This window comes from Carcharhinus amblyrhynchos, chromosome 3 (genome assembly GCF_965287045.1).
Source record: "Carcharhinus amblyrhynchos chromosome 3, sCarAmb.v2.hapA, whole genome shotgun sequence".
NCBI lineage: Eukaryota > Metazoa > Chordata > Chondrichthyes > Carcharhiniformes > Carcharhinidae > Carcharhinus > Carcharhinus amblyrhynchos.
In genome coordinates this window covers 82,787,964-82,812,361 of record NC_137326.1, presented here as the reverse complement: position 1 = coordinate 82,812,361, position 24,398 = coordinate 82,787,964, and the positions used below count along the sequence as shown (strand labels likewise).

At 42.1% G+C, this 24,398-nt stretch overlaps 1 protein-coding gene across 2 annotated transcripts; it reads left to right on the top strand.

Moving 5' to 3' along the window:
• The first annotated feature begins 1,169 nt into the window (after window positions 1-1,169).
• Window positions 1,170-10,755, top strand: LOC145341423 (uncharacterized). 2 transcript variants are annotated; one of them, XM_080186364.1, is made up of 4 exons: window positions 1,170-1,521; window positions 3,156-3,253; window positions 7,742-7,915; window positions 8,781-10,755. In XM_080186364.1, the coding sequence occupies exons 1-4, from the start codon at window positions 1,434-1,436 to the stop codon at window positions 9,246-9,248; spliced, it is 828 nt and encodes a 275-aa protein (XP_080042490.1). In that variant the 5' UTR covers window positions 1,170-1,433; the 3' UTR covers window positions 9,249-10,755. The 2 variants fall into 2 exon arrangements, with proteins under 2 accessions (XP_080042490.1, XP_080042491.1); XM_080186365.1 differs by lacking the exon at window positions 1,170-1,521 and adding an exon at window positions 1,584-1,615.
• The last annotated feature ends 13,643 nt before the right edge of the window (window positions 10,756-24,398 follow it).

Below are 24,398 nucleotides of genomic sequence, written 5' to 3'. Positions count from 1 at the left end.
AAGAATGCCATTCTATGTCAGGGGGTGATGGTTAGATTATCTTGTTGAAGACGGTTATTAGCTGCCACTTGTGTGGTGTGAATGTTACTTCTGCTTGTCAGCCCCAAGCCTGGATATTGTCCAGGTCTTGCTGTATTTGGATATGGACTGCTTCAGTATCTGAGGAGTCACAAAATGTGCTGATAATTTTGCAATCATCAGCGAACATCCTCACTTCTGATAGGGAGTTCTTCCGGGTAGCCTAGGATGCTACCCTGAAAATCTCCTGCAGTGATGCCCTGGATCTGAGATGATTGATCTCCAAACACCACAACCATCTTCCATTGTGCAGCTTGGATCATGGTCCAGTGTCTTTGTTTGTTCACTTCCAGGATATGAATGTCATTGGCAAGGCAAATATTTATCGCCAATCGCTAATTTAGAAGACAATGGTGAATTTTCTTCTTGAATTGTCTATGCTGTTTAAATACTTCTGGAAGGTTGCTAGGTGGGGTATTCCAGGATTTCAACCCAGCAATGACAAAGAAACAGAGATATATGCCCAAATCGGGATGGTGTGTGACCTAGAGGGGAATTTAGTTAGTGATTATTCCTATGCACATCCAGAATATGTTGTACTCTTTTTTGTTTATATTTTCAGATGAAAGTTGCAGGAAACAATGCACTCACTCCACCCTTGCACTCTCCTAATCCCAGCATCCCCATTCAGACCCACCTACTCAATAACAATTGTCAGGCTAGCTACTGCCTGGTTTCTTCGCTATTCTCTCCAGTCTTTAGTACACTTTGGCACAACAGAGGCACATGACAATGCTGGAAAAGGCCCAATAATATGGGCCATGCCATACCCCACTATGATCCCAGAAGTGTTGCTCCTGAATATCTAGGTCACTGCTTTTAAAATAGGAGAGTGTAAGGTAGAAATGAGGAGAAAATATATGTCACTGTAACTTAACTTATCCCTTTTGAACAACGTTGGGGTGGTAATCAGAAACAGAAAGATGGAATTGTGAAATAAGGGCAATGTTTTCATAAACAAACTCCAATTCCTTTAAATCCCCAGCTCGTACCGAGAAATGAAACCGAAACGAAAGATTGCAGCTGTTACTTGGTATTGCATGAAAACCGCTGTTATTTTTAAAACATCAAAAGTTCTCGCTGAGCTTGTGTTCAGCATGGGCCACAACAGCCATCATGCTGAAATAGTTTCTTATTTCTAGTGCACAGCTGTTTAACACAAGGAATAATGGTATATATGAAAAGGTGTGACCTATATGGAGGAAATTCGAGATTGATTTATCATCGGCTAAATACGTCTGCGGCTCCACTGTGCAAGACTGTTTCCGGAAATGTGTTGTTGATGGGAGTTTCCAGTTAAATTTATATTCAGCGTTTTAGCACAAAGATCATTTACAGTTTGCGTAGTCTGTAAAATGTCACAACAACAGCAGCAGACAGAAAAACGTTATGATCCAGGCGATCGCACCCTGAAGTTTGTAAATAGGAAGGATGAAATTACAGGTAAATAAATATATATGTTCTGCCTGTTATGTTTTAAAGGAATAGCAGAAATTACTGTCTTCGCCTGCAGAAATACTAGCCATGGATTAGCACGGTACTTTTTTTTTCGAAGATTTTCCTTTGGGAATACATTGTACTTTCTAAATATGACCTAACCTTATCTGAGCTGATTTCCTTTAGGGCAAACGAAATTATTTTACCGAAAGACGCAGATAGATTAATTAACCAATGAACCATCTCAGTGCTTTGACTTATACACTCAAGATTTAAACATTTTTTACTTCATTCACAAGTTTCACTGTGAGTAGAACCATGGTACATTCAAGTTTGCAATCCCAGATATCTATTGGATAGCATGAAGCAGCTGTCCAGGGTTGGATCAAACTTTGTAGAGACTTTGCTATTGTTGCTTTTTAGTGGGTGGGATTAATAAAAATACTAAATCAAAATCACAAACTAAACACTGAAACAAATTATTATCTTTCTTTTTTCCTTTCTCATCTCGGTTGGAGGAAATTCGAGATTCGAAATGATTTAGCTACAAATCAATCAATACTTAGAAATTCAAATAATACTAATAAAATTCCAATTAAGGTTCTGAATTCTGGAAGCCACAATTGATTCTGTAAGAATTTCGACTGCAGGAAACAATGATCCCTTGTACCTGGAAAATAAAGGCACAAATATAAGTACTATGAATAATAGCAATGGCAATTGTCCATTCTTGCTTTAGTTTCCCAGATTTGCCCTTCTTAACTAGTCTGGCCTACATGTGACTCCAGAACCACAGCAATGTGGTTGACTTTCAACTGCCCTTGGGCAACTAGGGATGGGCAATATGTGCTGGCCAGCAAGCAATGCCCATGCCCCATGAATACAAGTAAGGTACAAGTTAATAGATTGAAAATAATACACCATATATTAAACATTGGACAAACTGCATATTAAGTTTTACACCACAGCAAATAAAAGTCAACATAGTACTGACTTTGAAAGATCTAGTTTATTCTGTTTTACACATCTATCCTCAATTTCAGGCTAGAATTGTAAACTTTGGTGGATTTAAAGGAATAAATGTATAAAGACATGGCTTTATTCCTCTTGAAATACTGCTTTCTAAAATTTAGTATAAATCTAGATGTTTGATCACAAAAGAAGTCGGAAGAAAACATTTTTTTTTCAGTCCCCATTGATTTTCTTCCTGGGTTTCTGATGCAGCAATGTCCATTAGATTCTTTAATTCCTAGAGACTCCAGGACAATCCTTCAGGGTTGACAACTCCCTCTCTCGCCCCCACCCCCTCACCACCCGACCCCCATCCTCCAACAACTAAATGAAGGACTGCCAGCCAGGTAGCTTGTATGTCACAGAAATACTGATCAAAAGTACTGCAAAAATTCAATTGTGTATTTTCTTTGAGAATATTGGCAGCCATTTTAAAAGATTGGGAGCCATTTTATTAGGTTGGAGCAATAGCGGAAATGAAATTTGTAGATAATTACCATGCACAATCTCAAGTTAAGATATTCATCGAATGTGTCCTTAGGTCTAGAAGTCTTATGTTTTCTGACCTTTGCCTTCTGACAATTGGAATTCCCTATACTCTCAAAGTGACAGTGTTTTTGCTATTTCAGGAGATGACGATCCTAATATTTTGCGAGCAGAAATGTCCTGCAAGCATGCAGTTGACCCAAACTCACTGACTGGTTGGTGTCGAAGCCTTCTAGATCAGGTAAATCATTCTGGTTTTTAAATTGGGTTTTGGTGGACTTATAGGAATAAATGTGTAAAGACATAGCTTTATTCCTCTTGAAATACTGCTTTGTATGTTTTTCTAAAATTAAGATTTTGTCAGGCGGAGTGAAATGTGATATGTTATAATGACCATAGCAATGGTGTATCAGACCACTTGCTGTTCATCACTAACTGGACCATGTCAAGCCTACTGCCATTGTGCTTCTCATTGCAGCTGTACAGGGCCTTGGTGTGATCACACCTGGATTATTACGTGTAGTTTTGGCCTCCTTATCTAAGAAAGGATATATTTGCCATAGAGAGGGAGTGCAGCAAAAGTTAACCAGACTGATTCCTGGGATGATAGGATTGCCCTATGAGAAGAGGTTGGATCAACTGGGCCTGTATCCACTCAAACTTGGAAGAATGATAAGCGATCTAATTGAAATGTATCAAAATCTGACAGGGCTGGACAGATTGAGTACAGGGATATTATTTTCTCTGGCTGGAGGTCTAGAACAAGTGGCTACAGTCCCAGGATAGAATCATAGAATCCCCACAGTGCAGTAGGAGGCCATTTGATCCTGCACCAAAAACAATCCAACCCAGGCCCTATCCCCATATGTATCCTGTTAATTAATCCCCCGACACTAAGGGGCAACTTAGCACAGCCAATCAACCTAACCCACACATCTTTGGACTGTGAGAGGAAATTAGAGAAGAAATCCACACAGACACAGGGTGCAAACTCCACATAGTCGCCCGAGGCCAGAATCAAACTTGGGTCCCTGGCGCTCTGAGGCAGCAGTTCCAACCACTGTGCACCCTGCCACCCTTAAATGGGTAGGCCATTTAAGGTTTGAGGTGAGGAGAAACTTTATCACTCACAGGATGGTGAACCTGTGGAATTCTCTACCATGGATGGTTGTGGAGGCTGAATCACTGAATATGTTTATCAAGGAAACAAATAGATTTTTAAACTCAAAGGTGATGTGGGGAATGTGTGGGGGTGTATAGTGTTGAGATAGAGGATCAGCCATGATCATGGTGAATGGTCAAACAGGCTCACAGGGCCAAATGGCCAACTCTTGCACCTATTTTCTATGGTTCTATGCTTCTTATTAAAATAAATATTTATTTCAAATTTGATACTTTTTAGTGCTACAGTATCTATTTCTACCATTGGTAATTTCAAATGAAAATCTGCAGATTTTTATGGATATTTACCATATTGAATCCACCTCATGAAAACTCTGCAGTAGAACCTGCATTCATTGTTGGTTATTTCAGGATATGCGTGCTTTTCCTTTCCTATTGTTTACATATTTATGTGGATCTTTTCCACTTTCCCAGATAGACGGTCTATTTTGGTCCCAATGTTACCTTATGTTCTACCATTGAAGAATAATCTGAATCATTGCTCTTAATTATGACAGAACTCAAGTGCAATGTTATTTAAAAAACTTTCATATCTTTATGATTTTTTAGTAAACTATATCAACCTCAACCTTACTGAGAAAATGCTCAGTGCCAGAGTAATAAAGAACAAAGAAAAAAGAAAATTACAGCACAGGAACAGGCCCTAACAGCCTCCAAGCTGCACCAACCAGGCTGTTCAACTGAACTAAAACCCCTTGCCCTCTACTCCCATTCTCACGTACTAGTCCATATGCCCCTTAAAACTACTATCGTATCTGCTTCCACTACCTCCCCCAGCAGCAAGTTCCAGGCACCCATCACCCTCTGTGTAAAAACTTGCCTCCTACATCTCCTTTAAACCTTGCCCCTCACACCTTAAACCTATGCCCTCTAGTAATTGACTTCCACTCTGGGAAAAAGCTTTTGACTATCCACTCTGTCCAAGCCCCCCATAATCTTGTAGACTTCTATCAGGACAACTCTGCCTGAAGAATAGCCAACGGATGTAGGGCGGAACTCAAATGAAAAGGAATATTAATTAGATTTAAAATTCTGCATTTTTCTAGCGAAGAAATTTGTTCTTATACTGGAAGATCAATTTTTATTGACAAAATATTAAATGCAACAAGGATTAAAGTAAGGGCTGAATTTAATGGCCATGATAGTGTTCCCATTTGGCAGTCCTTCTGTAGCTCTTGGAATTGAATGTAAGTGAGGTTGTTAACAGTCTGCTGTAAGGTTCTTCTGCCCACCAAGGTGAAGAGATCATCCCTTGATCTGCTAGCTAATTGCTGGCAGTTCCTCACTTCTATCAGTTCCACTGGGTCCGGTGGCCATTTCTGGGACTGCACCCAGCCTGGAGCAGCATCACTGTTGGAGGTCCCAGAAAGGGACTAGAAGGGGACTCACTGGGCTAGTTAGGCAACCCCTGTATAAGTATTGTGGAGGCGGCTGTTGTAGAGGGCAGGTGATACCTTTCAGCAGAAACAGCCCTTGCCCCACAGGATGCTCTTCCATGAGGCAAAGGATGCTTGATTTGCAGGGGAATCCCCCAACCTGCTGGGAGGCTACCAGAATAAACACGGCAACAACCAAAGTGGAATGGGCCCCTCATCCTTACCATGGTAGAATGCAAATCGAGGTAGAATGAGACCTTGAGTAGCCATCAACAGGCTCCCTCAGGGAGTCAGTTGACTTCTAAGCAGGAAGGTCAACATCAAATTTCCCTGCCCTTGACTTAATTGGCAGGAGTTGAAAAGATAACAGGCTCTTCACTCAACTGATTTTGGTCTTCACCACAACTTCCAGCCTGCTTCTGGTTGAAAAAGTAAATCTATTTAATCCCAAGAATGCAATGGAGATCTTAAGGCAAAGTGAAATGTCTGTTTTTTTTAATTGAATATTGAAAATAAGAGGGCATAGGAATAGAAAGTAAATAAGATGATGTAGGAGAAGGAAGTATGTTAGCCTTCAATGCAAGAATATTTGAGTTCAGAAATAGGGATGTCTTTCTGCAGTTGTACAGGGCTTTGGTGAAACCATATAAGAACATAAGAACATAAGAAATAGGAGCAGGAGTAGGCCATCCAGCCCTTCGAGCCTGCCCCGCCATTCAATAAGATCATGGCTGATCTGTCGCTGCTCAGTTCCACTTTCCCGCCCTCTCCCCATAACCCTTAATCCCCTCTCCTATCAAAAACCCATCAACCCGCGTCTTAAAAATATTTAGCGAGGCAGCCTCCACCACTTAAACGGGCAGAGAATTCCAGAGATTCACCACCCTTTGAGTGAAGAAGTTCCTCCTCAACTCCGTTCTAAACCGACCCCCTTTTATCTTGAGGCTGTGCCCCCTAGTCCTATTGTCTTTTTTGAGCGGGAAGAGTCTTTCCACCTCTATCCTATCCATCCCATTCATCATCTTATACGTCTCAATGAGATCTCCTCTCATTCTTCTAAACTCTAACGAGTACAAGCCCAGTTTATTCAGCCTCTCCTCATAGCTCAACCCCCTCAACTCCGGTATCAGCCTAGTAAACCTCCTCTGCACTCCCTCCAAGGCCAAAATATCTTTGCGCAGGTGCGGCGCCCAAAAATGCACACAGTACTCCAGTTGCGGCCTCACCAATGCCCTATACAGCTGCAGCAAGACCTCCCTACTTTTATATTCAATCCCCTTCGCTATGAAGGCCAGCATCCCATTCGCCTTCCTGACCACCTGCTGCACCTGCAAGCTGGGTTTTTGCGACTCATGCACAAGGACCCCGAGGTCCCTCTGCACCGTCGCCTGCTGCAGTTTTTCGCCCCGTAAGTAATAGTCCTTCCTACCATTCTTCCTACCAAAGTGGACCACCTCACACATATCTGGAGAGCAGCTTGCAGTTTTGGTCTCCCTACCAAAGAAATGATATACTTGCCACAGACAGGGTGCAGCGGATACTAAGCTGATACCAGGACTAGCAAGATTGTCCTATGAGGAGAGATTGGTTTGACTGGGCTATTTTAACTAGACTTTAGAAGGATGAGAGAGGTCTGACTGAAACATATAAAAGCCTGGACAGACTCAATGCAGGGAGGTCCCTGGTTGGAGAATCTAGAACTAGGGTACACAGGAAAAGAACCACTTATTCCATCTCTTTGCTTCCTATCTGCTAATCAACTTTCTATACATCTCAAAACACTACCCACAATCCCAAATGTTTTAACTTTGGGACTGATTTACAGAGTTGAACAGTGAGTTCAGCTATGGAATAAAATCAGAAAATCCTGGATAAACTCTATCTGGCAGCTGTCAGATCTGCTGAGTTTATTCTGCATTTTCTGTTTTGATTTCAGATATCTAGCATCTACAGTATTTTGCTTTTATTTGAATGTTCAATTATGAAGTGAGGGAAATGGTCACTGAGTGAATGAGTTGGCTGTTGAATGAAAGAATTGGACACTGAGTGAGTGAGTAGAGAACCTAGTAGATGGAGTTGTAATGGAGTGATAAAGCCCTTACTGCCATTCACATTACGGTCACTCAGTTGATGTTTTAGGACTTAATTTTAATTTAACTTTGACACTACAGGGTCAGTATAGGTTCTTTTGCCCAGCGCTGAAGGAGGGAACTACAATGAAATGTGGGAAGGAATGGCCCTACGATGAAGTTCGCAAACTAGCAGCACTGACTTCTGAGGAGCAACAATATTTTGAAGAAACTGTCGCTGTGCTGGCTGCAGCTGAATACTGTGAATACAAATCGGTAGGTCTCACAATAGAAATAACAATGCTGGATAATCGTGTCACATTAAATATGAGCCATAAGTAAGGGTTGAAAATTACTTTTTGATCATCATCAAGAGTAACAACTGTGGGGAACTAGTGGCACAGTAAGAAGTCTCACAATACCAGGTTAAAGTGCAATGGCATTGACTCAACATTATGCTCTGGGGACCCAGGTTCAAATGGCTAATGGTCAAATTTGAATTCATTAAAAAATATGGAATTAAAAGTCTAATGATAACCATCAATCAATTGTTGTAAAAACCCATCTGGTTCATTAATGTCCTTTAGAGATTGAAATTCTTACGTGGTCTGGCTTATATTTTCCTCCAACACACATTAAAGATGGCTAGATCTTTGGGTCTGACTTTGTTTAAAGTCTCTTTTACTTTTCTGTTGTCAGCAAAATCTGAGCTTGAAGATTTTTCAAAACAAATGACACAAATCCAGCCATGTCTGAAATTTGCAAAATGTTAATACACCAGCACTCAATCAGTATAAAAATACAGTTAGAACTTATAATAATGCTGTATGACAGTGCAAAATGAAGGCTAGTCCAAATTAGTTCAGTACATTAAGAGGATTTATACTCTTTTAACCTTTGAACTCACCTATTTGCCACGCTGAGTTGGTTGCATTGGGAGAGGGTTTATATCTTAGACTAATGTTAATATACCAACCAATAATTAAAAATGGAAGGAAGTGTCAATCTACTTCAGAACTAAACAATTTTGATAGACTGGTGCAACAAAGTTAGCTTGCCAGAATTTCACTGTTGTAACCTGGGTTATTGATATGTAGTTGCTAAAGCTCACTAAATGTTTAACTTTATTTCTTACTAATAGTGTCCAGGATGTGAAACATTTGTTGAACGCACAGACTTGACTAACCTGAGTGTCCACTGCACCATCTGCACTGCTGAGACAGGGAAAGTTTTCGAGTTCTGTTGGCAATGCCTGAAACCATGGAAGGGACCCGTGCCACGTTCTGACCGATGTGACAATGAGGGATGCACCAACATAGAATTGGATACATTACTCAGCTGCCCATTAATTAGCCTGCCAGACACTGTAGTGCAAAACTGCCCTTCTATTCGTGCATGCCCTACTTGCGGCAGGCTCCTTGAGCACAACCAGACAGGATGTAAAAATATTAGGTGTTCTAGGTGCCATGTTGAATTTTGCTTTGCCTGTCTTGAGCTGACGGCAATATGCGAGGCTACTAGACCACAGTCATGGTATGGTCATTGTGCTAAAGAGATTGCACCAAGGCAAACCTCAATCCCAAACTGGAATCGAAATAATTTTCCTTAAATATATTACATACAATGCTCACAATAAAGTTAATCGAAAGTTTGTGGATTGAATTGAATACCTTTTCCTGTGGTGAGTTTGGTGGTGGGTAGCACTTAATCAAGCAGGGTGGCTATCGGTGGAGGTCCCATTGCCTTTCTGCCTCAATCCTGATTAAACTCATGATGGGGAGGTCCATGGTTGGCCTTTTTGCCCTGCTCACTTCAGGGGTTCATCCCATCACTGCTGCTATTAACCAATGCACCAAGCAAGGACAAGCAAACTCATGTGTGTTGCTGCAAGGCTCCTGGGAGATGGGAATCTTTTGTTCAAATACACCAAAATCACTTGGTGCCTAATCGAGGGACCTAGCACAGGAAAGAGGGGGCACCTTCTGAGATGCACTACCCTGCCCTTGTTGCTGACCCCCCGCCTACCCACCTTGCACCTGCCCCTCTACTGACATCCTGTCACCCCACCTCTCAGCATCACTCACCTGTGGCCTATGATCCACTGATGATCCTAGGCCTAGGGACAGTGTTGTATTGGCAACTGCCACCATTCCCCTGCTGCCATTGCTATTTAAAAGAGCTTTTGGCAGGCCCTCCCTTAAAGTTATGATGCATGACTCTGATTCTCCAGCCTGTGACCAAATCCCCATTAACTCAACTGATTTCAACCCAGTGGTGTGGTACATTGAGAAGTTTTTTGCCCTTGTCCCAGCCATCAGATCACACTTGGATCTTTGAGCTTCATTTAATAGCTTTTTCATAATCCTATAATGTTTCCAGACATCAAAGTAAAGATTTTAAAGATAAAGATGTTAATTTCATAATTAAATTAATTTCACAGTTATTTTTGAGTAATGCTGATGTAATATTCTGTGCTTGTGTGGAGAAATGTTTGACTTTGGTTGCCTGATTATTTAAATTATAATAGTCTCTTGAGCGAGTGTGGCAATGGTGGCACAATGATTAACACTACAGCCTCACAGCTCCAGAGACCTGGGTTCAGTTCTTGGTTTGGGTCACTATCTGTATGGAGTTTGCATGTTCTCCCTGTGTCTGTGTGGGTTTTCTCTAGGTGCTCTGGTTTCCTCCCACAATCTGAAAGATATGCTTGTTAGGTGCATTGGCCATGCTGAATTCTCCCTCAGTGTACCTGAGCAAGTGCTGTTGGAGTGTAGTAACTAGGGGATTTTCCAAGTAACTTTATTGCGATGTTAATGAAAGCCTACTTGCCATAAATAAACTTTGCTTTCGCTTCATACTTCTAAATTCAAAGGGCATGGGAAGGCAAGAGACTAACTCTTCAGTTGTTATTTAAAACCTAGGTCTTAAAGTCATGAATAGCCATCACTGCCTCATGTCTATCTGTGATTTGCTGTTGAAACTATATGATCTGTACCACTTGTTGTAAAGCCTGTAATCACAGCTTTGCTGCTCTTTATGAGTTGATCAGTTCATTATTTGCACATCTTTGTAACTTCCACTGCACATACTTCTTGACAATAAAATCAGATTGAAGAATGAGGAAATAAGAGTTAATTACATGACTTTGTTAAGATGCTTTAAACTACAAGGATTTTACAGAAAGCAATGGAGAAGCTGCTCTGCTTCCAGAGTGCTACTCCAAATGATGGAATTGTGAATAATGGAGTTATCAATGTTCCATTGCGTTATGACTGGGTCAGGAGTAAATTAAACATAGGGAGCCAACCTCTTATAAAAATGATGCAAATATCAACTCTGATGGAAAATGAAACCACTAGATTTCTCAGAAATGCACAAGTGCCTGCCTACAGAAAGGAAAGGAAGTGATGGTCTGTTCTGACCATGATGCTCGTATTTTGTTACAGTTGGTGCATGGTCAAAAGCGAATGATTTTTTAAAAATCCAGCTGTGAACTCTGCAGTTCTCCCTATAACGGGCAGTCATTGCATCGAAGTCAGGAGGGTGCCTCCCTACTTCTGTTTGACCTGGAAGCCACATGGAATCATTGAATAATAGAATCCCTACAGTGCAGAAGGAGGCAATTTGGCCCATCGAGTCTGCAATGATAACAATCCGACCCAGGCCCTATCCTCATAACCCTTTGTATTTACCCTGCTAATCCCTCTGACCTTGAGGGGCAATTTAGCATGGCCAATCAACCTAATCCACACATCTTTGGACTTTGAGTCAAACATCCAGGTAGGTGCACAAAGGTTCAGGGTCTTCCCATGGCCACTTTTATGAGCATTAGTTTGGCCTGTGGCATCAGGATATTTGGGGGGAGTGGCCATCTGGGGTGGGAGGAGAAGCTCTGTGCCACACACCAGCGCCACACAACTGGGGGTACAGAAGGCATCGTGCACCAATTATGTGAAGGGATGATGCAGCCATGCGGGACATCATTAGTGATCATGACGCAGTGCTTGTGCCGCTGAGGTGACAATCAAAGTGATGCATGGCACTGGGGATGGTGTTGGGTTGCTAGGATTCAGACACATAGGGACATGGGGGTGCCTGGAGGAATTGAGGGGCCTGGCATGTCTGGGGGAAGGGTTGAGAGGCCAGCAATATCTGGGGTGAGGTGGAGCCCAGGAGCTCAGCAATGTCTGAAGGGGACTGAGATCTAGGTGATGTCCAGGGAGGAGGAGGGATAGAGTTGTTAGAGTTGCCAGTGATCCCCGGGAGGGGGAGAGGGGGCGGTGGGGTGGGGGGAGGGTGGGTGGTGAGTGGTCAGTGACGTCCGTGGAGGGGGGAATGTGGTAGTCTGGTGGAGAGGGTGAGTCTATGCTCAATCAGAAAAATGATTGTCTAAGTGTTTATTTATCACAACCTTTAAACTAAATTCCAATGTTTTCTCTACCACTGATGTAAGGCTAACAGGACTATAGTTCCCTGTTTTCTCTCTCCCTCTGTTCTTAAATGGTGGGGTGACATTTACTATCTTCTAATCTTCATTGGTGGAAAGGCAAATTGTGCGGAGGGTGGGGAGAGTCTATAGAAGGATCTAGATAGGCTGGGTGAATGGGCCAGGAAATGGCAAATGGAATTTAATGTTGGCAAGTGCGAGGTGGTCCACTTTGGTAGGAATAATGGTAGGAAGGATTATTACTTACGTGGAGAAAAACTGCAGCAGGCGACGGTACAGAGGGACCTCGGGGTCCTTGTGCATGAGTCGCAAAAACCCAGCTTGCAGGTGCAGCAGGTGGTCAGGAAGGCGAATGGGATGCTGGCCTTCATCGCGAGGAGGATTGAATATAAAAGTAGGGAGGTCTTGCTGCGGCTGTATAGGGCATTGGTGAGGCCGCAGCTGGAGTACTGTGTGCAGTTTTGGGCGCTGTACTTACGCAAGGATATTTTGACCTTGGAGGGAGTGCAGAGGAGGTTTACTAGGCTGATGCCAGAGTTGAGGGGGTTGAGCTATGAGGAGAGGCTGAATAAATTAGGCTTGTACTCATTAGAGTTTAGAAGAATGAGGGGAGATCTCATTGAGACGTATAAGATGATGAATGGGATGGATAGGATAGAGGTGGAGAGACTCTTCCCGCTCAGAAAGGATAGTAGGACGAGGGGGCACAGCCTCAAGATAAAGGGGGGGTGGTTTAGAACGGAGTTGAGGAGGAACTTCTTCACTCAAAGGGTGGTGAATCTCTGGAATTCTCTGCACGTTGAAGTAGTAGAGGCTACCTCGCTAAATATTTTTAAGACGCGGGTTGATGGGTTTTTGATAAGAGAGGGGATTAAGGGTTATGGGGAGAGGGCGGGAATGTGGAACTGAGCCACGACAGATCAGCCATGATCTTATTGAATGGCGGGGCAGGCTCGAAGGGCTAGTTGGCCTACTCCTGCTCCTATTTCTTATGTTCTTATGTTCTTTATAAGAACATAAGAACATAAGAAATAGGAGCAGGAGTAGGCCATCTGGCCCTTCGAGCCTGCCCCGCCATTCAATAAGATCATGGCTGATCTGTCGTGGCTCAGTTCCACTTTCCCGCCCTCTCCCCATAACCCTTAATCCCCTCTCTTATCAAAAACCCATCAACCCGCTTCTTAAAAATATTTAGCGAGGCAGCCTCCACCACTTCAACGGGCAGAGAATTCCAGAGATTCACCACCCTTTGAGTGAAGAAGTTCCTCCTCAACTCCGTTCTGAACCGCCCCCCCTTTATCTTGAGGCTGTGCCCCCTAGTCCTACTGTCTTTTTTGAGCGGGAAGAGTCTTTCCACCTCTATCCTATCCATCCCATTCATCATCTTATACGTCTCAATGAGATCTCCCCTCATTCTTCTAAACTCTAACGAGTACAAGCCTAGTTTATTCAGCCTCTCCTCATAGCTCAACCCCCTCAACTCCGGTATGTTCAGGAACCGTTCCAGAATCAATAGAATTTTGGAAAACGGTCACCAATGCATCCACTATCTCTGTAGCAACTTATTTCAACATTCTGGGATGCATAATATCAGGTCCTGAGGTCTTATCAACTCTCCATTCTATTAAGCTCTCCAATACAACCTTTCTTCTTATGCTAATTTCCTTCAAATCTGCATTCTCCTTAAATCCTTTGGATTTCTACATCTGGAAGATTTATTGCATTGTTTTCACTAAAAACAGTCACAGATGTTTTTCTGCACACACACTTCTCAGGCACCCCAACATTTCTGTGAAATCTAAAACATCTCTCGATTTTCTTGTTAACTTCTCAATAGCAAATTTGCAACATTTTGCAAAGTTCAAAATGTGACTCCAGACCTACAGCAATGTGGTCGATTCTGAAATGCCCTTGGGAATGGGCAACAAATATTGACCCAACCAGTAATGCTCACATTCCACAAACAAATAAAAAAAATCAATACTGCAGCTCAATACTCCAGTTAATAAGTCACCTAATGCTCTCTCCCAGAATGATCTGCACCAGCCCTACTTAAAGGAGCATCAACTACTTTCTGATTAGTTACTAATTTTCTTTGGCTGCCTTTGTCTGAGTTTGTACGAGTGTTTGGTGCTTTTGAGAATTGTTTAAAGTTATTGAAGTCTAGAAACAGTGACATGACACATGCTTTCAGACTTTGTCCATACTTCAACGATTCTGCACAAACCACTTACTGTTAAACATGGGAGTGGTAGATTACATCTCCCTTGGGCTGCAACATGACAGGAAGAATGGCCAGATGTAACACAAAACAAGGCAAGCTGCTGGAAGAGGGAGGAGGAGAAAGGGGAGATTGAGAAGGGCTCACAGCACGAGGCTATATTTACCCAGGTGCTTTGTGAGAAATTCTCCTACCTAAATCTCAATGAGAAACAATGGAAGGGATTTTCCAGTCGCACTCGCCCCAAGGTCGGAAATTCCTGCCCGAGGTCAATAGACCATCGCATGGTCTGCCCCAGCGATGATTCATATGGTGGGTGCGATGGGAAAATTCCACCCAATGTGTTAGGAACCTTCACTTCACAAAGAAGATTTGTACACAAATCTCCGGGACAAATTGCAGCTAAACTGCAGCCTCAGAGCAAGCTGAGGATAATATTGTTAGTGATTGTCAAGATGACTACATACACCTTTTATGCATCTTGGCAATTTGGTCAGGCTGAGTGGGGAAAGCACAGTGTCGGGTCGTGTCCATTCTGGGAGACTAAGGGAAAGCTTCTCAATGTGATGGCTAGCACAGTAATCAGTGACCATAGAGACACTGCTCCCAGGGATGTAGGGTCGACCAATGGACGCAACTTCTCAATGCTCATTCCTGCTGTTTCCCCACTTGCAGTAAGTAGTGCAAGACAGAAATAGAGCTCGTAAAACTATCATTCTTCTAGTACATCAAAAGGAGAGAAAACATCAAGGAGGCATTCAACTGTCCAAAGACAAGAGCGGAAACCTGAGGAGGAAGGGGTGGCAAAGCCTACTCTGCTGCTACTAGAGTGGCCCCAGAGAGTGACGGTCCAGAGGCACTTTTACAGCTCAGTGTGTATAGATGGCATCTGTCCTTCCTTGAGATGAATGAGAACCAATGGGTCACCTTCTCCAGGAGTTGCCATTGCATAGACTTAAAGGATATCCATTGCCTGTGGCTTTGAAAGTCACAGCCACTCTCAAGCTTTACCTTGAGATGACCCAATCTCTCCAGGTAAAAAGCCATTCAGCTTTTTCTGCAGACTCACTTGTTTCCTTAAACTGCTCAGCCTGCAATCTGCCAATCAACAAATACTATAAGGATCTTCAGTTCTCCAGCATTTGTCATGTTGCACCATCCATGTGTCTTGCTAAAGTCAATCTCATTTACAATGACTTCCAGCATCTTTTTGAGTAAAATACCCAAAACATTTCAGAGGTTAAGAAGCTACAGGCTCACTTTAAGGCTGGCCTTATGCTAGCCTTTCACAATTTAGCATTTCCTGATGAAGCCTGTATCTCCTGCTGAGGCCTACAGCTTCTCAAGAACATGCTTAACCCTGGCTGCATGACATGGATGTTTAAATGAACTGGCAGCAACAAAGTTTGCATAATGACTGCACCGGAAATAAAGGGTGTGGATAAATGATGCATCACAATTTTCATGTTCGTTTACAGTGGTTACCAGATTTTTGCAGCCTTTATTTCAAGAAATGAATATTACCATGAAATAGAATTCAAATTGAAACAATAAACTGACAAAACACATTAATAGACTGAATAAGTCCCCTCATGCTACTCTATGGCTAGTACAAGGGAACATAGCTTTAAATTGAGGGTGATAGATATGGGACAGACGTCAGAGGTAGATTCTTTACTCAGAGAGTAGTAAGAGCGTGGAATGCTCTTCCACGTAGACAGTAGTGGATTTGCCAACATTAAGGACGTTTAAATAGTCACTGGATAAACATATGGATGATATTGGAATAGTGTAGGTTAGATGGGCTTTAAATTGGTTTCACAGGTCGGCACAACATCAAGGGCCGAAGGGTCTGTACTGCGCTGTAATGTTCTACGTTCTATGTTCTGTGTTCTAAAGCATGAACTTCTTTGAAAAACACAATCTGCACACTTCTTAACACAGGTAGATGCTGATACATATTCTCAACACCTCTTTTATAAGACAGTGCACTGACATTTTTATGAATATTTGTAGTCATGCCCCTTCATTTTAATATGTGCCTTAAGATTTTTCAAATTAGACCTTTATTTTAAATGGTTTAATATTAAGAGGAATTTTGGACAACTCTATTAAACATTCATATGAGAACAACACCATAGTTGAAAAATATGCCTCACTTGCATTTGAACTGGTGTAAAATAACAGAATAAAATTTCACACATAGCCATACAGAAATGAAAAAAATAGAAAAAAGCCAGGTTTTGGTGTCTAGGGGTAGTGGGGGGAGGTGGATAAGGCGGACAGTTATGTTGTGGGGGGTGGGGTGATGTCTGTGGGAGCCATCACTCCCACTTTTTACTCCCGGGCCGCTTTATATGCTTTTTGTGGCCTGGGAGCGATGTGACAGGGACGCAACTTTCAATATTTTTTTCCTCACTGTGCACGCACAGTTTAGAGCTCTGGTCATTTCAGGCGTGATAAGCCCCGCCCACAGCGCAATTCAAACCCACAATTTTTTTCCAGGCTAAGTGCGTATTGGGGTGCCTGAAAGCAGATTTCCAAGTCGGATCTGAATTGCGCCCAGATTCAGCAGTTGGAATGAAAATGATAAAATCAGGCCCATATAGTATGTTCAATGATCCAAATATTGATCCTAACACTGGAAATGCAAATACAATGTATTCTCCACGTAACCTTATGAGGCTGAAATAACTTCTTCACACTTACCAAAAGCAATGATAAAATGGTGGCACAATGGCAGAGCGGTTAGCACTGCTATCTCACCGTGCTGGGGATTCGGGTTCAATCCGGCCTCAGGTGATTGTCTGTGTGGAGTTTGCACATTCTCCCCTTGCGTGTGAGGGTTTCCTCCAGGTGCTTCAGCTTCCTCCCTTAGTCCAAAGATGTGCGGGTTAGGCTGATTGGCCATACTAACTTGTCAGGAAGATTGGCAGGGTAAATATATGGGGTTAAGGGGCTAGGGACCGGGTGGGATTATTGTTGGTACAGGCTTGATGGACTGGATGGCCTCCTTCTGTAAGTAGGGATTGTATGATGCTATATGAAGTCACCAAGCCTCCAGGATTGAACTGGAGTCTCTAGAAGTTTACATTTTTCCAAAAACACTTTGAGTAAGCCAAGTGATTAATCATCGTAGGAGTGAGGGCATGGTCACTTCTTCAAAACATGTTCTTGAATTTGTTTTGGTTGTTAGTTACTAAAGTATTATCAAAGACAGCGGATCATGTGGTGAAAATCAGGAATACATTCAGCCAGGGTTGTTAACTCTTAAAGCAGGACTTATGGTGAAAACCAAAACCCCTTCCAATAAGATTTATGCATCAACGATTTATATATTGGGTTAGGAAGAGTGGTGCCCAAACTTGCGGACAATACTAAAACTGGAGGGACAATAAATCATTCTGAGGACTAAAGGGGATATTAGAATAGAATCTCTACAGTACAGATGGATGTTTGGTCCATCAAGTTTGTGCTAACCACAGACCCTATTCCTGTAACCCCATACATTTATCCTGCTAATCCCCCAACACTAGGGTCAATTTCTCATGGCCAATCAACCTAGATGTGGAGATGCCAGCATTGGACTGGGGTAAACACAGCAAGAAGTCTCACAACACCAGGTTAAAGTCCAACAGGTTTATTTGGTAGCAAACACCACAAGGCAGAGCCCCGAAAGCTAGTGGGGTTTGCTACCAAATAAACTTTTTGGATTTTAACATCGTGTTGTGAGGCTTCTTACAATCAACCTAATCCACACATATTGGAGTGTGGGAGGAAACCTGGAGCAAAAACACATGCTGACACAGGGAGAATATGCAAACTCCACACAGTCATCCAAGGCTGAAATTGAACCCAGGTCCCTGGCGCTGTGAGGCAGAAGTGCTAACCACTGTGCCAATTTTTATATCATGAAATAGAAAGTAATATAGAATTCGACCACAGCACCAGTATTAATACAAGCCCAGTAAATCATGCCAGCCACTGAATAGTTCTTGGGATAGTTCTCGCCACACACTTTTTCTCTCAGTAAGAAGTCTCACAACACCAGGTTAAAGTCCAACAGGTTTATTTGGAATCACGAGTCTTTGGAGTGTTGCCCTTTCATCAGGTGAGTACTTTTTCTCTCGCATCGTTTATTTCCACTCCTTTACTTCCTAAATATTACCTCAATTTCTGGTTCGATCTCTCAAACTACATCACCTCTCTCCAACATCTTTTGTACTCGTCTTCGAACCACATTCTGGTTAAAATGCTAACTCCTGAATGACTTGTCCCTTCCCCCTTCCCACCCAGACAGGTTCTCTTATCTGTAATCTCATCCTTTCTATTAACAAATATTAAAGCACTGTCTCTGGGATCAAAGTGACTGCCGCCCTCCTCAGAACCAGACGTACTGCACCAACACACTTATGATGTGGATGTGCCGGCGTTGGACTGGGGTAAACACAGTAAAAAGTCTGACAACACCAGGTTTTAGTCCAACCGATTTATTTGATAGTAAACGCACAAGCTTTCGGGTTAGTTCCGAAAGCTTGTGCGTTTACTATCAAATAAATCGGTTGGACTAAAACCTGGTGTTGTCAAACTTTTTACTGTGCCAACACACTCATCCAGCGTTTAGTAAGAAAGGCACTCCAACAGGAACTGAGATATATACACATAGCACGCCAAAGTCAAAAGGTCGAATTGACGGCGAATTACATGGGGAAAAAAAGGCTGGTCGAGTTTGGGAACAATCTGTGCTTAGTTTCAGTTTCCTCCCAATGATAATTTGCGTAAAAGATTTTATGGCCATTCATTGATTTTTGCAGGTTGGTGCATTTTTGTAATAAGAGCAATGATTTGAAGTGTGAATATTTGGAATGCAGCACGCTGCTATGTTGAGCCACTTTAAATATTCTTGTTGGGTTTATCTCTCTATCCACTCTTCTGATGCCACATCCTGTTTCACAGACCACTACCTTCTACCTTCCTGTAAACTGTGCTTGTCTCCACTCTTTTTACCTGCCGCTATGACCTTGCCAAAACTTTTGTTACATCCAGGTTCAAGTTTTCGAGAGTGCCCCTGTAGGAAGTAAGAACGGCTCCCAGTCTGAGGCCGGTCAGTTTGTATGGATTACACCCGAGCAACTGACCCAGTCCTGGAGGGGTGGACGCTCGACCGGCTTAGTTATCACCGTTAGGTTTCCACCGGCGGCAACCCCCCCTTTAAGGAGACACCTCTGGAGACACGATTCCACTTCAGATCCCCTTAACCCCGTTCGAAATCAAAGACACGGATGAGTTTTCTCCTAAGTCAGTTTTATTCGATCTTGCAAGAACGGGTGTGGTCCCGTAGGTACACACACCCTTACAATACATGATCATACCTTATATGCATTCGCGAGTTCATCATACGTCCCGCCTTTCCTTCTCTTAAACTTATTTAGCTAGTTCTGCCCTCTTATCTTAAACTTATTTAGCTAGTTCTGCCCTTATCTACACTCCCTTCCCCCTACCCTATCTCGGGCACCAGTTTTTTCTTATACGGTCAGTGATAATCGTTTCTTTTGTAACCCAACCCCTGACTGTTACTTTGACCGCAAACAACTGATCTCATACTGGTGGTTAAGCACCTGCCTTCCCCATTTTCCTGCCCTCGGCCAGTCAGCCCATGATTTCAAAAATTGCATCTTCCTCCTCTCACACCCCTAGGCGGGCCTCCCACCGTCCACTCTCCGTGAATTGGAGATTATCCAAAACTCAGCTACCTGGATGGTCACCTTGCACTTGGTCGCACGCTCCTCAGTCTCGTCCTGTGAGAAAATCCCCCAAGGCCTCGCACAGAAAATCCTTTCTTTGCCTCTACAACTTCACCGAGAATGAAGAGAAGCCCGTTTCACTAGTTGTTCAAGTAACTAAAATGCCCGTTTCATTAATTATTCAGGTAACAAAATGGTTACATCTCCCTGTATAAGCCTTGTCTGGATACTTCTATTTTGAATTAGTATAATTAAAACAATAATTACTGAAATCATCGTATGCTTGGACAGTTAGATTATTCATTTTTAGATTACTCATTTATTCAAATGTACAGATTTATGCATTACCTGAAATCATTTAAACATTTCTTTTACATAATTTGCTTACCAATTGGGCGGCATGGCAGCACAGCAGTTATTACTTCTGCTTCACAGCTCCGGGGTCCTAGGTTCAATTCCTGGCTCAGGTCACTGTCTGTGTGGAGTTTGCACATTCTCCTCATGTCTGTGTGGGTTTCGTCCAGGTATTCCGGTTTCCTCCCACAGTCCAGAGATGTGTGGGTTAGGTTGATTGGCCATGCTGAGAAATTGCCCCTTAGTGTGCAGCAATGCGTAGGTTAGAGGGATTAGTGGTATAGTATGTAGGGATATGGGGGTAGGGCCTGGGTGGGATTGTGTTCAGTGCAGACTTGATGGGCCGAAGGGCCTCTTTCTGCACTGTAGGGCTCGATGTTCTAAAATAAAATTAGGCAGCTATCATTTTCAAAATATTAACATTTTCAATTAAAAATATGATTTCATTCCCTTGCTGCAAAATTAATTTAAAAATATTATTAAACATTTGTGTAAGTAATGAAAATGTTATTTATATTATGGTATGATATAACCCAGAAGAGAATATTTAGCCATTTGCGCCAATGTCAGCAAAAAGTGGGCATACATCTTTCATAATTATCACAATGTAATTAAATAATAAACTTTTTAAGCATGTGCAACCAGTATAAAAAAAACCTTTACAATGAGTTTCAACTAAATTATAATAATGAACAGTCAACAAAGGTGATTATTTTGAAAGTGAAAAATGATCTGAAACTAAAACTTTCAAGTGGCAGTTTAAAATGTGTCACATACATGATAGTATTAGCGGGGGGAGGGTTAATTTAAACATAGGAACATACATAGAGACAAATGAATTAAGAGCAGAAATGGGCAATTCAGCCCCTTGAGCCTGCTCTGTCATTCAATCAGATCATGGCAGTTCTTTCCCTAGTCTCAAATCCATCTCTCCACCTGTTTCCCATATCCCTTTAACCCAATTTTTATCAGAAATGTATCTATTTCCTTGAAACCATTTAATGATCCACACTCCACCAGATTGTGTGGCAGCAAGTTTCACAAATTCAGTGAGAAGTAGTTCCACCTCATCTCAGTTTTAAATCTACTGCCTCTCAACCAAAACCTGAGATCTCTTGTTTGAGATTGCCCCACAAGGGGAAACATTTGGTCTACGTTTACTGCATCAATCCCTTTTAGTATTTCCCCTCTCATCCTTCTAAACTCCAGTGAGTATAAGCCCAAATTGTTTAAGCTCTCCTTATACAAATCTTTTCATCTGCAGAATCAATCTGTTGAACCTCCTCTGAACTGCTTCCAATGCCACCACATCTTCCTCAAATAAAGAGACCAAAACTGGACACAATAGTTAGACGTGGTCTTACCAACACTCAATATAATTGCAAGAATACTCCTTTACTCTTATACTCCAGTCCTTTTTCAATAAATGCCAACATCCCTATTTTTTCATTACGTGCTGTACCCGCATATTAACTTTCTGCGATTCATGAACAAAGACACCCAGATCCCTCTGCTTGGACACATTTTGAATTTGCTTTCCATTTAGATAATAATTTGATTTTCTATTTTTTCAGCCAAAATATGGATAACCTCACACTTATCCACATCAAATCCATCTGCCAAATTTCTCCTAGTCAATCTATATGCATCTGTAAAATCGTTACCCGCTCTCTTCACTTCACTGCCTGCTTTCCCACCAATATTAGTATCATCTGCAAATTTTGCTATGTTACACTCTGTCCCTGCTTGCAGATTATTTATATAGATTGTAAACAGTTGAAGTTTGAGGACTGACCCCTACAAGTTATTGCTAGTAACTGCTCATTACATCTCGCCAGCTAGAGAAGGATCCATCTATCTCACACTCTGCTTATGTCAGTCAGCCAATCCTCAATCCAATCTAGTACACTACCCTTAATCCCCTGCGATCTCACCTTCTGGATCACTTTTTTTTGCAGCTCCTTGTTAAATGCCTTCTGGAAGCCTAGATGTACTACATCCACAGGTTCCCCATTGTCCACATTGATGGTTTTGTCCTCAAAGAACTCAAGCAAGTTTGCCAATGCTGACATCGCTGACAATAGGGAATTGAGCTTTGTCTTTCCCAATGTTCAGTCATCTCCTCCTTAGTGACTGATTCCAGCAACTTCCCCACTACAAAGATCAAGCTAACTGTCTTATTGTTTCCTACTTTCTGCCTCCCTCCCTTTTTGATTAGGGGCAGCACATTAACATGCTTCCAAACCATTGGGACCTTACCAGAATCCAAAGAAATTTGAACTATCATAACCAATGCATCCACTATTTCTGCTGCCACCTACCTTAATATGCCAGAGCCATCAGGCCATCAGGTGCTGGAGATCCATTTGCCTTTAATCCCAGTAGTTTATTCAATATCTTCTCCATAGTGAACAGACCCCATTTCTCCTCTCACCACGTATTTGCAAATAGAAAGGTGTTTTTGATTTTGATTTTCCCCTTTGTAACAATGGCATATTTCACCAATCCTTCAGTTTTGATGTGATTCAATTTCTACAAACAACTCCACGCCAATATAAGATAGTGTAAAATCAAAGAGTTAGTTGATTTTACACACACTCAAAATATGAGAACAGGATTCACAACTGATGCAGGAAAAGAGGGATAAAGAAAAGAAAGAGATTCAGGGCAAAGGCCACAGACAAAATAACAATTATAGTTTCTCTGGCGTCCAGAGTCCAGAATCAAATTCCAGTGGTGTATCATTTCACAGAGTCAACAGGTTGAAGACTGATGCTGGAGAATTTTCTTTTCCAATGGAGGTAACTTTCATGATGGGATGGGAGTTAGTTTTGTAGGCACTAGTACAGGTGTTCAGAGGTTACAGTAGAAACAGTATAGATGAGGGCATGCAATTTAAACCTGGACAGAGCTTTGGTTCTGCAGCTGCTTGGTTGATGGAAGGTGACAGTTGGATCTTCACAACTAATTGCAGCTACAAGCAATATTTCAGGTTCTAGAAGCTTGGGGTATTTGGGGTGGGAGTTGAGAGTGTCATGTGACATCAACCTTGATTTGGACTCAGAATATACATTATTTTGACTGGATTATTGTGATGATTATGGCTTCAAACATTAATACGTTCAACAGTGCTTTCAGGCTCTTTTGTCCTCATAGACTGATCATCTCCATTGTCCAGGACCTGGCATTGGGAATATAAATAACCTTTGTATAATTCCTTGGGATTTAATGTCTGCAGTCACAGGGCGAATTAGTGGTCCTTTAGAAATAATGAGGTGGCAGCAGTTCTGAATGTCAGGAAACCCCTTTTGTTTGAGCCATTGTCAGTCATACGTTCAGTCATTTTAAGAAGTCTCACAACATCAGGTTAAAGTCCAACAGGTTTATTTGGAATTACAAGCTTTTGGAGAGTTGCTCTTTCATCAGGTGAGTGGAAAGGTAGTTGCATAAACACAGCATACATAAACTAAGACACAATTGCAAGATAATTACGGATTGGAATGTGAAGAATGGTTGGAATGCTAGTCTCTACATTCTTCACATTCTAGTCCATCACTGGCATCTCCACATCACAGCCATTTTAAACCCTTTGTCCAGTTATATATTCAGGCCTCACTGATGGCACACCCCCAACATGGGTTTCCTGTTGGTGAGGGGTGCATTCAATGAGAAACCTCATTAATAACAGCGGGACCAAATGATCTATCTGCCGACCAATGGTGGGCCACCTCTACAGGTAAATTCTGCCCATAGAGTGAGGTCTTAGCTCTGGGACATCCATCATCACTTTGGGGAAAGAATGAACAATCTATTTTATTTTAATGAGGTCTTAAGAAGAATAGAAAGTGAAGAAGTATACATACATTATCTCATTCATACTGGGAGAAGAAACATAGCTAGCAGCGATAGTGGCAGTTCCCTGCTGCATTTCCCTTTATTGAGGTTTAAACACAGGACAGTGCATCAGCAAGGGCAATGTCTGGTCCTGGGATA

Coding starts and splice junctions, on each gene's coding strand:
- LOC145341423 (XM_080186364.1), top strand. CDS start 1,434: ATGTCACAACAACAGCAGCAGACAGAAAAACGTTATGATCCAGGCGAT. Junction 1,522..3,155: donor TAGGAAGGATGAAATTACAG/GTAAATAAATAT, acceptor TTGCTATTTCAG/GAGATGACGATCCTAATATT. Junction 7,916..8,780: donor AATACTGTGAATACAAATCG/GTAGGTCTCACA, acceptor TCTTACTAATAG/TGTCCAGGATGTGAAACATT.